This window comes from Fukomys damarensis, unplaced genomic scaffold (genome assembly GCF_012274545.1).
Source record: "Fukomys damarensis isolate Sample0158 unplaced genomic scaffold, DMR_v1.0_HiC HiC_scaffold_17, whole genome shotgun sequence".
NCBI lineage: Eukaryota > Metazoa > Chordata > Mammalia > Rodentia > Bathyergidae > Fukomys > Fukomys damarensis.
Window position 1 is genome coordinate 15,871,970 of NW_022900929.1, and position 15,243 is coordinate 15,887,212.

The following is a 15,243-nucleotide window of genomic DNA, read 5'->3' on the forward strand; positions in this document are numbered from 1 at the left end:
GTGTGGAGATTGGCTTATGGCCATAGATTCTTAGTGGACACTTTCCCTACCTCTTATAATACCATATTTTCCCAAAATAAATTTTCTTGGTGCTCCTTTTGGTCTGGAAACTTATTTGTCTATCACCTTTAGACACTCCTTTTGAGACCTCAGTTTATCCAGGCCTTTCCCATCAGACTTGTTAGTTTGTATAAACCCTTGGGCTTTGTCTTCTTTCCTTGCAAGGCTGTGAAATAGACATTAAAGAATTAAACATGAATTAATATACAATAAAACTACATAAATCTAAGTGTACACAACTGGGTGCAAAAGGAGCTGGGGATGTAGCTCAGTGGTATAGCATTGGCTAAGAATGCGCAAGACCCTGGGCTCAAACCTCAAAACCACAAAAAACAAGCAAACAGCTGGATGTGGTGGTACACATCTGTAATCCCAGCACCACGGGGAGGCTGAGGCAGCAGAACTGTAAGTTTGAGTTGAACCTGGACAAATCAGAACCTCAGCAAGACCCTATCTCAAAATAAAAAGTTAAAATGGACTGGGTAGGGGGGAGTTCTGTGCAAAGGCTCCGGATGGTCTCCAGTACTGCACCACACCACACACAGGCATACACACACACACACACACACACACACACACACACACCCCAAAACAAAACAACAAATGAGTACAGTAAAACTGGGAAATCCAAGTCACATTGGCAGATTGTATCCATGGTATGGTGCTGAACTGCAGTTTTACAAAATTATGGCATCAGGAGGAATTGAACAAAGAGCATAAGGGCTCTCTGTAGTGTTCCTTATAACTGCATCATATGCAATTTAACCAATAAAAATTTCTAAAAAATGGAACTTAAAGCATGTAAAATATAATCTGATTTATGTAAAATTACATGTTTATCTATGTAGTGCATAGGGAGATGTAGGGAAAGATGGTCACCCAAATGTTGAGTTTACCCAGGTGGTAAATCTTGAATCACTACTCTTTTTAAATTGTTAGTCCATTATTCTATCCTTCTTCTTGGCAGTTCCTGTGATCAGGCCCCAGGCACTTCATGAGCAGTCCCCTGGCCTGCAGAAGCACTCAGGTGGGACAGATGAAGGAGAGGAGTAGGTCCACCTCATTCCGGACAATGAGCTTCCCCGGGTGGATGCTGTCCGGCAGGGCAAGGCTGGAGGTCATTTCCCAAGCGTCCACAAAGGCCACAGGGAGACCAGAAAAGGCAGCTCGAAGGAGCCGGTTCATCTGGAGGGTGAACCAGTCACTGCCATACACAGACTTGTAGCCAGTGTTGGCCAATTTGATGACCACGAGAGTCCTGGGTTCCCTGGCCAGCAGGGCTGTCACAGCTGTCCGAATCCCTGCCAGGCGTCTCGCAAAGATGGACGGAGGGAAAGTGGTGAAGTGAGCTCCCAAGCCCAGCACTACCACGGTGTGGGGGCCCCCAGCCAGGCCTGCCAGCTCCCTGACCACTGAGTGCAGGGAGGCGACGGGTGTGCGGAGAGTGCGCAGGGGCCAGCTGTGGGCCCGCCAGTGCAGCACTATGCCCCGAGCTGTGTCCACGGCCATCAGAGGCCCCACCTGGTATGTGGCATGTAGATCCACCGGCTTCAGGGCTGTTGAGAGGAAGACAGAGTTCATAAGTTAACACGGGGCTATGTACCATCCTCTAGTACAGATGTAAGTTCCTGTTCCTGCTTGTTCCTCAGGACACAAGACATTTCTTCCTAAACTACAAAGCTTCTCCCCATGGATGTCACTATTATCCATCCAAAGCCCTTTTCAGTTTGCTTTCTTATTTTCTTTTTTCTTTTTTCTTTTTTGTGATGCTGGGGTTCAAACCCAGGGCCTCAAATGTACTAAGCAAATGCTCTACCAGTAAGTTATACACAGCTCCTTTTTGCTTTTAAAACTGTACAACATTACTGCAAAATGGTTAAAATGAAGCTATAATCACTACATGAGTCTTACTACTTCCTCAACTTCCCTCTTTGTCCAACACCAGTTAGCTAACATTTAAGTGGCTTTCCAATATTTTACCCTTTTTTCTTATTCCCAGCTTTTCATGGAGAAGCCCTTTGTCAAATCTGATGTCTCTCTGGGTCTTAAAGTCAAATCATTCATCAAGTCGTATCCATTCTTCCATATTTAAGAATTTCAGTGTCTGATTCTTGTCTCCAACTTGTAGTTTAGGTTTTTAATTACCCCCATCTAACAATATTACACAGCAACAGACTCAGCTGTCATCTATCTCCCCAATATTGTTTTGGGTTCTTGTGCATTTGATGGTTAAAAGGGCACTGCAGTCCTTTCCCTTGTGGGGCTTACAGTCTCTTGGGAGAGACAGGTGTTCCCTGGGGTAACAGAAGGTCAGGATTATGAGGGACTGAAATATTGATAATGTTCCTGGAGCACGACAAGTGACATGAGACGAAATGATGCAGGCAGAGTCAGATCATGCAGTACCAAGTAGATCTTGTTCGTGGTTTTGATGGAAGTTTTATTGGTACTTCTAATAGTGATGTTGTTGCTTTGATATTACTTTTTTTTAAAAAAAGGTCAGATACAGCAAATAAGTCAAATCTCTTAGATTTTCCAGTGTAGGAGAAATGAGATACAAATATAAGTTCAAATAAACACAAATTCTAAAATAAACTGTATTGCACACATATAGTTCCAGCACTCTGGGAGGCTGAGGCAGGAGGACTAACATTTGGATCCCAGTCTGGGCAACTTAGGGACTTAGTGAGGCCCTGTCTCAAAATTAAAAAAAAAAAAATTAAAAATAGCTAGGGATGTAGCTCAGCACTAAGCCCTAAATTCAATCCCTATTATAACAAACAAAGATACAAAGAGATATCCGTATGAATGTCATGATTTTTTAGTTTATCTATGTATCTATCAACTCTCTATATCGTCTACTGAGTGACCTAGAAACACGTCATTTAATAATAATAAGCACTTACTGTTCCCAGATATGCATTTCTAATTCCCCACAAATACTCTAAGAATGGACAGATTCCAAGCCTGGGGGTGAATAGGTACAATGTGTGTCTGGAACACTTCGTGCCAGAAACCAAGCAAGCTTTAAATGTCAAAATTACATCAAAAAAGACATGGGAATCCACTTGGTAAACATTGTGAAAATTTGATTTTTAGAGAAAATAATGATGTTACTGACTCAATTACACTAAATTTATAAAAATCTTAGGTCCACAATGATAAAGTCTTTTGTCACCATCTGGAGCAACTTTTAAACCAGCCAATTTCTTTGAAATTAAAAGGGAATACTGCCAGGCATGGTGGTGTACCCTATAACCTCAGCACTCAGGAGACTGAGGCAGGAAGATCACTGCAAGTTCGAGACCAGCCTGGGCTACATAGTGAGTTCCAGATCAGTCTCAACTACATAGTGAGACCAAACCCCTAGCAAAAAAAAAAAAAAAAAAAAAAAAAAAAAAAAAAGAGAGTGAGAGAGAGAAACCAGTGGACAAAACCAGGTCCTGGAATAATTTGGGCTGTGGAAAAAAAAAACAACACAATTCTATCATTGTATTTACCCAAAGAATCTGAAAATTTATTTCTTCACAAAACCCTGCAAATGAATGTCTGTAGAAGCCTTATTCATAATTGTCAAAACCGAAAGACAACCAAAATGTCCTTCAGCAGGTGAACAGGTAAATAAACAATGACACATCTAGTCAAGGCTACAAAGAAATGAGCCATCGAACCATGAAGTAACGTGGAATAATGTATCTGTGTATTCCTACTTCAGTGAAGTTAATCTAGAAAGGCTACACACTATACGATCCCAATGATATGTCCTTCTGAAAAAGGCCAAACTACGGAGACAGTAAAAAGAGTGGCCAGTAAGTGATGGGAAGAAGGGGTAAAAGAAAGACAATAGAGAATTTTCAGAGCAGTGAAAATATTCTACATGATGCCATAATGATAGATATGTGTCATTATGCATTTCGTCCAAACCCATAAAATGTACACCACCAAGAGTCAATCCTGACATAAACTATGGACTTCAGACAGTTATGATTGGTAATAATGACAGTGTAGATTCATCCATTATAACAAATGTACTACTCCAGTGGAAGATGTATTTAATGTGGGAAGATATGTATGTCGGGGGGAGCATATGGGAAATGTCTGTATCTTTCTCTGTTTTACTCTTAAAAAAAGAAACTTTTAGAAAGATTCTATAGGCTTTTGAAGGATCACTGGGGAAATTCATTGATGAAATGAATATTAAATCTATTATTTATCTTGTTAAGTGTGATCTTATTTTGATTGCATAGAAAATAGTCATTTAAAAAAAGATTTATACTTAAATATTCAAGGTGAAATGTCATGATATCTGTAATTTAGTCTAAAACACTTTCTTTTTTTGTGGTACCAAGGACTGAACCCAGGGCCTCCTCACTGAGCTACACCTCTAGCCCTTTTGTTTTTCTGGAGTTTTTTTTTTGTTTTTGTTTTTGTTTTTGTACCAGGGATTGAACTCGGGTCCTTGCACTTGCAAGGCAGGCCACCGAACCACTGAGCTAAATCCCCTACCCTCTCGCCCTTTTGTATTTTTCAGTTTGAGACAGGATCTTGCTAAGTCACTAAACGTCCCAGGCTGGCCTCCAACACGAGATCCTCCTGCCTCAACGTCCCAAGTGCTAGGACTGAAGGTTTGCACCACCACACCCAGCTCCAGCTTAGCTTGTTTGTTTTGTTTTGTGCTTTTTTCCACAGAAATTCTCACTCACTGTATGAATATTTATTTTGGTAGCTGTTTTCGAAGTCTTTCTGCTAGTTTATGCACAATGAAGTAGATGTTGTGGCTGTCACCTGAAGGCCTTGTGTGTCTGTCCAGAATTGGGGCTTTGAGGGGTGATTGGATCATGGGTGCGCTGCACCCATCAGTGATTTAATCCAGGTATGATTAAAGCTAAATGTGCTGTATGGAGGTGGGGTCTGGTTAGAAGAGGCGGGTCACTGAGGGCTGCCTCAGCAAGGTCTGCCCTCCCTTTGCTCTCTCTTCCTGGTCTGCATGATGTGAGCAGCCTTCCTCCATGGCAGGCCCTTCCCTATGCCGTTTCTGCATTCGAGCTGCTCAGCACGGACTGAAACTTTTGAAGCCGTGAGCCAAAGTACACCTTTCCTTTAAGATCGGAGTGTCCAGCATTGTGCCTCAGTAACGAACAAAGTGACTAAGGCAACAGAAATCTTGATTAAAAGTTTTTGTTGCTGTTTACTGCTATGTCCCTGCCACCTAGAACAGTGCTTGGACAAATGTTCAGAATGTAGTGGAAAAGTGCTTGTCAAACTAAGAAGTGGGGTATTTATAACTTGAACAATAAAAGATAATCAACAGGGTCCAACACCAAGACTACCCAGAAGACGGAATGCTCTGACAAGGACTTTAAAGCAGCCAGCATAAAAATGCTTGAGGAAGTCACTACAAACACTGCAAACATAGAGGTGACTATAAAATTTAAAAGACAGGCCTCTTGAGGTGTTGGCAAGTATGCAGAGGAATAAGAAGTCACATATACTGATGGTGAGACTATAAAATGGTGCCAGTGTGGAGAACAGTTCGGCAGTTTTTGTTTTTTTTTTTTTTAATGAAATGTGATTTGATACAAAAATACAGAGAAAGTTTAAATTTTAAAATATTATTACAAGCCTGGTGTGGTGGCACATGCCTGTAATCCCAGCACTTGGGAGACTGAGGCAATAGGTTCACTGTGAGTTTGAGGCCTGCTTGGGCTACATAGTAAGTTCAAGGCCAGCCTGAACTGGAGAGCAAGACCCTGTCTAAAAAAAGAGGGGGGCTCAGGGATTTAGCTCAGTGGCACAGCACCTACCTCGCAAGTGCAAGATCCTGAGTTCAATCCTGGGTACCAAAAAAAAAAAAATTATTACAGTAAAGGACACATTATTATTTATTTATCCCCCTGAAATTGCTCCATCTCACTTCAAACACACTTCTCCCATATTCTTCCCTTTTTTTTTTTTGGTACCAGGGATCAAACTGGGGACCTTGCATTTGCATTTGTGGAGCAGGTGGCAGAACCACTGAGCTAAATCCCCAGACCTACTCTTGCCTTTTTAAAAGTGTCATTTGTGGAGCTATCATGGCTGCCTTGATGTTCTGAATCAATTTTAAATGTTTAATGATTATTCTGACTTTGGGGAAGAGCCAGAAGTTTCATGGTGCCAGATCTGGCAAATAAGGTGGTTGAAAGCACACCATCGTGTTTTACATCTATAGATATCTATAGAGATAGATAGAGATAGATGATAAATAGATAGATAGGTAATGTTTTAACCAAGTCTCATCTTCCTAACTAAGCTTGGAGATAAAAATCATGTGGCAAGCAAGTGCTACACTTAACTTTATTGATAATTTAACAATGGAGTTTATAGGAATGATGGGCACCAGTCTGATTGGCATTCTGGCTAACTGATCTCTCCTCTTGTAAATCAAATCTTTTCCTTTTTTTTTTCTGATTGAGGATCATACTCGGTTTCTTGTACATGCGAGGCAAACCCTGTACCACCAAAAAGATATGAAAGAGGGCTGCTAGAACTGCTTCAAAAAGTGGCAAGAACAATGTCATAAGTGGGTTTAAAGTGAGGGGGGCTGTTTTGAAGGGGATCTCATGGCAATATATCATTTACTGTAATAAAGTTTTTAAAATGTAAACATTTCCTGTGTATTGTGATCGACCGTGTGATCCAGCAACTCCAGTTTTAGCTGTTTACCTAAGAGAAACAAAAGCAGCTACCCATACAGAGACTTGTACACAGATATTCATAGAACTTTTATTTGCAACAGCTAAAAAATCAGTAACAGTCTAAACGGTCATCAACAGATGAGTAGATACACAGTTATAGTACATCCTTATAATGGAATACTTAGCAATGAAAAGGGAATGAATTAATGCCTCACACAGAAATGTGGACAAATCTCAGAACAATTATGCCAAATTAAAGAAGCCATGTACATGGGTCACACACCGTACGGCTCCATTTGCATAAAGTTCTAGCAAACGCAGACTAAGCTACAGAGACAGAAAGCAGAAGGAGTGCAGGGATGGAAGTTGCCAAGGATGAGATGGAAGGGTTATCGAGGGGCATGAGGAACATTTTTTTAGGCGAAGGACACGTTAATTATCTTGTGTGTGAAGATTGTTTCACAAGTATACGTGTATGTCATATCTTTAACTATGTGCCATTTAGGGCTTGTCAATTAGATCACAACTCTTTAAAATAAAGGAGAACCTTAAATTACATCTAGTGACTACAGTGACAAGATGGGAAGTCCTAAACTTTTCAGGAGTAGAGGCAAGTGTCTGAGTTTCTTGTCTAAAATTGGAGATAATATCAGGTGGTGAGCAAGGGCCACAATGATCCTTGCTGATAGCTTAACAAATGAGTTAATAGAGATTATGTGCACCAATCTGTCTGACATTCTAGCTAGCTTTGCTCTCTACTTTCTCGTGAATCAAACCTTTTTAGTTGTTTCTTTTTCACTGTGCTGGGGATCATACTCAGGTCCTTGCACATTCTAGGTGAACCCTCTACTAGGGAGCTACACTCCCAGCAACCTGAGACTTATAACATCTTTGTACTAGGTTTTGGATGGATAGTGTTTTTACTTAAAATAACTGCTTTAAAGGCTTAGTGTTTGTTTCCGTTTTCCAAATTGAGGGTGAGGAGAGTTTACTCACAAGTCTTGTGATAAGATTTACTTTCCAGTAATATTGATTATTTAGATAAATGGAAGATTTGGTATATGTGCTGCTGAAGTGAGCACTAGATAAATGGAAGATTTGGGATAGTATTAATTTAATTTTGGAAGGGTTAAGAAAACCACACGCATGCATTAGAACTCATTAAATCCTCAGGTACTAAGGGAACCACCATCTCTTCCAAGCCATTGGTCAAGACTCAGGCACATAGCCAAGTGAGGTGGTGTACACCTGTAGTCTCAGGACTCTAGGAGGCTGTGGCAGGAGGTTCACAATTAAGAAACTTAGCAAGAACCTGTCTCAAAATAAAAAATAAAAAAGGGCTGGGTTGTAACTCAGTATAAAGGCACACAGACACACACAAAGAGGAGAACATAGAGGAGGAAGAGGAGGAGAAAGAGGGAAGAAATTGAGACGGGAGAACAAAAGCTTAAACTTAATACTTAATGTCCTTCATATTTTACTTTTACTGAGAGTCTACGTGAGAGTTTTGATTAGTTACTAAATGAAGCTTCTTTGGGTGTCATCACACATTGTGTTACTTGAAAGTTTTAATTGGTCATTTAAGCTCATTGCATAACCTCACTAAACCAAGAAGGGAGCTCCCTGGTAGTAACTGCATCATCCCAACCTGGACTTCTCTCATTTGCCTTTGGAAAGGTAGCATCCTGCCTCACATCCCCACCAAGCACGAGTGTACCCTTCCAACCTCCCTCTCACTTCCACCCCTACTCACTTCTTCCTCCATGGGTCTCTAGGGCCTTACCCATCCCTCACGATCACTCACAGGGCACGGTGTCACGCAGATACTCCCACCACTGCCGAAGCGTGGAGTCCCCCATCATGTGGACGATGCGGCCGGCCAGGCAGCCCAGGATGCTGTTAGCAGTGGGGAAGGAGCGGCTGGAGCAGGCCAGAGAGTGCCACACGTTTAGGTGGTAGAAGCCAGAGGGCTTTGGGGTCAGGAGGCCAGTGTGGCATGAGGGCCGTGGGGATAGTGCTACAGGAAGGATAAAACAGAACAGGCTATAGAACAACAGGAGCCAACATAAACCTCTTACACTATGTCTGGTGCTCTTCAATGTGCTTTACACACATGATTTCATTCAATCTTCTATAAAGTCTGTGAAGTACCATTCTTACCTCCATTTACAAGTGGAGACACTGGGGCACTGAAATGGTAAGTAATTTGCCCATGATGAAATATAATGAAGGGATCAAGAGATGGAAGAAGGCAGCAGGGAGGACAAGGGATGAAAAAAGAATAAAAACGTGTTAACTACATGTACCAACTCCACACAAGGAATGTAATCCTAATACAGTGCAAATGCATACTAATAAAAATTTAAACTAGGCCAGGCGTGGTGGCACATGCCTGTAATCCCTGCACTCACACTCGGGAGGCTGAGGCAGGAGGATCTCTGTGAGTTCGAGACCAGCGTGGGCTACACAGTGAATTCCAGGTCAGTCTCGATTATATGGTGAGACCTTGTCTCAAAAAACATTTTTTTAAATTAAAAAATGACTGGCAGTTTCCCCCCAGAATTACAGACAATATTATGTGATGCAGCAATCCCAGTTTGAGGGTTACACTCAAAGGACCTGAAATCAGAATCTCGAAGAGATATTATCTACACTCCCACATTCATTAATCATTATTCACAACAGACAAGACACAGAAACAACTGAGTGTCCATCAGTGGATGAATGGAGAGAGAAAATGTCACATACACACCACACAATGGAATATCATTCACTCTTAAGAAAGGAAATCTTGTCACTTGTGGAACATCGTGCTCCACACATATTAAGTGAAATAAGCCAGACAAAGACAAATACTGCATGACCTCCCTTATAAGTGGAATCTAAAAAACTAATCTCAGAAACAGAGTAGAATAGTGGCTTCCAGGGACTTTTGAGGAGGGGAAAAGGATCAGAGTATAAACTTTGGATTATAACAGAAATAAGTTCTGGGGATCTAAGGTACCCCCTGGTGACTACAGTTGATAGTATCATAGTGTAGACTTGAAATTTGCTAAGAGATGAAAGGTTAAGTGTTCCTATCATCAATCAAGCACACACACACACACACACACACACACACACACACACACACACCTGCAGGGGACCACAGTATGTATTATGCCCAAAGCAGGCTATAATCTCTGACTTGTTTTGAGAAGCAAGTCCAGCTGAAGCTTATGTGCTGAGGTCAGAGTAACTCACACCCAGATTCCGCTCCCACAATTAAAAACTTCTTAACTAGAAGGACAAGGTTAATGACAACCCTATATTTTGTCTATTCTGTTCGTAATTCAAGAATGCTTTGTCTTGTCCTTTACAAGCCCTGCTTCCATTAGCATCCATAGTAACGGCACGACTGCAGGTCCTCACATTGTAGCTCCCCTTCGGCATGTAGTTCATCTTTACCACAATTGATTACAAATAAAAAAAAAAAAAGTCAGTGGTTTGGACTGACCAGTGCTTTTGCTGGATGAGCAGCATTGGTTGTCCTGGCTCCCTGGTTTCTCTGTCTCTTTAGTTCTGTCTTTTAGTTTTGTTTTGATTTTTTCTCTCAGCCTTGCTCCGTAGCACCGAGCTGGAGATCAGAACTTAGTGCAGAGGTCTCTGATGCACACCAAAACAAAACATGAAGGTAACTATGTGAGCTGATGGATGTGCTCAATAACTTAATCGTGGTATTTGTGTCACAATGTACACAAGTACCATATTGCCTTGTATACATTAAATATACACAATTTTGTCAGTTATTAATGCAGCTGGAAAAGTAAAAACTGTAATAGATGCCATTTGTGACAATATGGATGAGCCTGAAGGGTATTATGCTAAATGACATAAGCCAAATGACAAATACCACATGAGGTACCTAAAATAACTCACAGAAGCAGAGAGCAGAATAATGATTGCTTAGGGCTGAGGAGGAAAGGGAAACAGGGAGGTGTTAGTGAAGAGATACCAAGTTTCAGTTATGCAAGATGAATAATAAATCCTGGGGATTACTATACAGCATGAAATATATAGTTAATAATAATATAGTTCAGTGTAGTTAATATACTGAGTTGTATATTTAAAAATTTTGCCAAGAGGGTAGATCTTGTGTTGTGTTTTAATCACATGGAAATAATAATAACAAAGAGGGCAGGAGGAAACTTTCAGAGATAATGGATATTTTAAAATATTTATGTAATATTTAATGTAAAATATAACCACAGTAGTGTTGAAATGTATACTTTCTCTCAATTATAAAACACCTCTATATGTGCATTAAAATATGAAGTGTCACCCAGTTCCTATACAATATTATAACATTCCTGCAGAGAAAAAAGTTATTTGCCCTGTTTTAATCATCTAGATTAAACCACTGATGTAAAAAAATCTACAGTGTTCTGTATAATAGTAAAGCTTCAAAATAAAATTGAACTCCGTGGTCACAATTTAGAATTTTAAATTGGATTTGCTCTCGATCTGTTTATCAGTCCTGTTACACTTAAGCTTAAAATTTAACTGCAGCGGAGTCATGGATAAGTTTATAGCATGAACTATGAATGACGATTTCACAGATGTATACTTATCACCAAACTCACCAAGTTGTATATATTAAATATGTGGAATTTCTGTGTCACTCATACCTAAATAAAGTGATTTTTTAAAAAAGCATAGTGACGAGCAGGGATAGCATTCGAATCCAGGGAGTTTGTTGTTAGAGATGATGCTACTAACCTTTCTTTATAGTATACCACCCAGGCAGGAAGAGGTGAAACTCTCAGTCAATGAATAAAAGCCAACTAGGTCTACTACTCCCAATCCCCCAGCATATCCCAGCCCTACTTACCCAGACTGGTGTTCATTGTGGCTGTGGGTCTGACCAGGACTGGAGAAATGCCCTGAGAGAGCAGCTTGTCAGTCACATTCCTAGAGAAAAGAAGAGCCTGCGTTGAGGGATGTGATCAGGTGAAAGTTTACATTGCTAGAACATACGATGATTGATTTGTCAACAGGATAGGATAAAGAGTTTAATGAAACAAGATAGCTAAATATAATGTGATAACCTGAATAGGAGCCTGGAAAAGAAATAAAAGACATTAGTTAAAAATTAAGAAAATCTAAAGCCAGGGATTTAACTTAGTGGTTCCTCCAGTTGACTCGTAAGAGCAAGGTCCTTAGTTCTGATCCCTGTCACCAAAAAAAAAAGAAAAAGAAAAAGAAAAGAAAATCTAGTCAATGGACTGGAATTAATAATAATGTGTCAATATTGGCTCATGAATTGTAACAGATATACCAGTCATGAAAGATGTGAAAAATAGGAGAGACTGCAGAGGAAAGGGCAAAATGGGGACTTCCCATGCTATTGTCTCTACTTCTCTGTAAAACTAAAACTTTTTAAAAAGTCTATTCACAAAAATTCCACACATAGATATTTATCTACTATGAAATGAAAATGTTTGTCTACAAAAGTCTTATACATCAACACTGGTGGCAGTTTTATTCATAACAGCACAAACCTGTGGGGGAAAAACCCTCTCAAATGTTTATCAAGAAGTGAATGAATAAACAAATTGTAGTGTATCCATAACAGTGGAACACTCTTTAGCAATAAAAAGCAAAGAACTACTAACACCCAGCAACAGCATGGATGAGTTTACAAAACATTTCACAATGTATGACTCCATTTTTATGGAGTCATAATTCTAGAATACTAGTCATAATTGTAGAAAAGGCAAAACTGATATTTACTGTCATAAAGCAAATCAATGTTTGCCTGAGGCTGGAGTCTGGTAGAGGAAATTGATCGTGAAGGGCACAAAAGAACTCTGGGGTGGTGGAAATGCCCTATATCTTTATTGTGGCAGCAGTTACATGGGTGTACACATTCATTAAGACCTATTGACATGCACACTTGGAACATGTACATTTATTTCATCACATGTAATCTACAATAAAGTTGATTGGGGGGGTACCGGGGATTGAACTCGGGTCCCTGTGCTTGCAAGGCAGGCCACCAAACTGCTGAGCTAAATCCCCAGCCCCGATTTCTAGTATTTAATCACAGTAAGATTATTGGCTGCTGAGAAATGCTAGAAGTAGACAAATATCTACTGAATATCGCAGTAAATATGTGTTGCATAAGTGTATGAACTCTTGTCTATAGAATTAATGAGCTCCAGTTCTACTGGTTCTGGAAATGCTATTGGGCAATTCTTTTATCTAAACTCAGTGCCTCTCTCATTCTCCAGAGCTGGTGTTGGGAGCTCGCCATTTTCTTCTCTTCAGTTCCCTGGGCAGCCTCTTGTATTCTACAGAGACGCTCTCTCACCTTTAACCCCCTTACCTACTGCAAGGCAAGAGGTGACACTGTTATCTAAACCCAAAGGTAACCTCCTTCCTCTTTTTTTTTTTGTGGTTTTTTTGAGACAGGGTCTCACTCTGTAGTTGAGACTGACCTGGAACTCACTATGTAGCCCAGGCGGGTCTTGAACTCACGGCGATCCTCCTGCCTCAGCTCCTTCCTCTTTTAGATTGCGACACATTCATTTTTTTACACCATCTTTAACTTTTTCTTCCCTAGTCTTTTTTTCCCGGAATATAAACATAGTACATATGATTCATTAAATAAAGTCACTCCACTTTCCTGTCTCTGCAACTCCACCTCCTTTCTGGTGTGGAACAACTTCTTGAAAACTTGTCTTACTTTGTTGTGTATCTTTGTGCATGTTTTAAAAAATTACTGTGTACCTGACATCTAGTTGTAGTAGATCTTAACATTTTTCCAGATATGAATCAGATCTTTCTTTACAAACGAACAGTTCAGGGCTGGGGATTTAGCTCAGTGGTTCTGCTGCCTGCCTCACAAGCACAAGGTCCCAAGTTCGATTCCCAGTACCCCACCCAAAAAGAATGGTTTAACAGCTAAAATTTGATTGATTGATTGATTGATTTGGTACCGGGGATCGAACGCGGGTCCTTGCATTTGTGAGGCAGGTGATGGCACCACTGAGCTAAAATTTTTAAATAGCATTAACATTCAGTGCTGGGTACAGAGAAACTGGGTCTCTTAGGATGTAAAATCCTAAGGCCATTCTGTTAAATAGTTTGGCAGATTCTTATAAAATTAAACATCCATCAGTTGCATGATTAAGGCATTGCACTCAGAGAAAGGAACATTTATGCTCATACAAAAGCTTCTATATGAATATTCACAGAAACTTTATTAGTAAGAATCAAAAGCTGGAAACACCCCCAAATGTCCTTTGATGTATGAATGGTTAAACGAACACATACAGTGACATCTCACACAGTGAGGAAAAGGAATGAATTACTGATACATGCAATAACTTAGATGGATTTCAAGGGCATCATGCCTGGTGAAAAAAGCCAATTGCACTGACTGTGCACTGTATGATTCCATCTGTATAACATTATAGAAAGAGCAAAAGTACAGAGATGGAGAACAGAGTGGAGCTGCCAGGTGACAGGGACAGGGGTCAGAGAGTGGGAGTGTGGGAAGGGGGTAGCAGAAGGGATTTCCTGTGTAGCGAAGGGAGCTCTCTGTATCTTGATTGTGCTGGTGCTTACATAAAACTATTGCGAAGAAACACACACATGTGAGTACATATATGAGCTGATCAAAATTAAATAAAATTTGTAGTCTAGTGAACAGAATTGTACCATTGTGAATTTTCTTGGTTTGATATTGCACTTCATATGCATGAGGGGTTACCACTGGAGAGAGTGGAGGAGGAGATTACATCATTCTGTGTACTGTTTTGCAACTTCTTGTGAATTTATAAATATTTCACAATGAAAAGTTAAATTAAAAAAAAGTAAGAAAAAGGTCATTACAGGTACCACAAAGGCATTCCATTCTTCACAAAGATAAAGTCACTATTGTCAAGTCAAGGTTTATATTCTTATCCACATTTTATATATATATTTTTTTCAGTACCAGGAATCGAACTCAGGACCTTGCACTTGTCAGGCAGGCACAGCGCCACTGAGCTACATACCCGGCCCTACCTTTGATATATAATGTATCTAAAATACAAAATAGAATTGTTTGCAAGATTTTAAACTTTATAACAATGGTACAGTATGTGTATACCATTATTCATTATGTTTTCAAAATTTGGTTATGTTACAAGATATAGCTGTTGTTCATTCATTTGAACTTTTATGATTCCATCATTTGAATGTACCAATGTACCATAATTTATTCATTTCCTATTGGCTGTGAGATAGTTTCTAACATTTTTCTACCACAACATTTACAATAAACATTCTTGTACGTGTTCTTTGGGTCTCATGTAAGAAAGTTTATCTACAATTTATGACTAGAAAGCAAATTTCTGAGTGGCAATTTTATGCATCTTCAACTTTACCAGGTATTGTCAAATTTTTTCCAAAGCTGTTACAACAATTTACACCCTACACCAGGTGTATAAGATTTTCTCTCAAAAAAAAAAAAAAAAAA

At 39.8% G+C, this 15,243-nt stretch overlaps 1 protein-coding gene across 2 annotated transcripts in view; it reads right to left on the reverse strand.

The window, feature by feature from the left end:
• Window positions 1-419: 419 nt before the first annotated feature.
• Window positions 420-15,243, reverse strand: part of LOC104851765 (NXPE family member 3) — a 28,323-nt gene continuing 13,499 nt past the window's right edge. For both annotated transcript variants that reach the window (XM_010609104.3, XM_010609097.3), the window contains exons 3-5: window positions 11,608-11,687; window positions 8,542-8,754; window positions 420-1,616 (exon numbers count right to left, since the gene is read on the reverse strand). In XM_010609104.3, coding sequence (XP_010607406.1) covers window positions 1,084-1,616; window positions 8,542-8,754; window positions 11,608-11,687 — 826 coding nt within the window. In that variant the 3' untranslated portion in view covers window positions 420-1,083. The remainder of the gene's footprint in view (window positions 1,617-8,541; window positions 8,755-11,607; window positions 11,688-15,243) is intronic.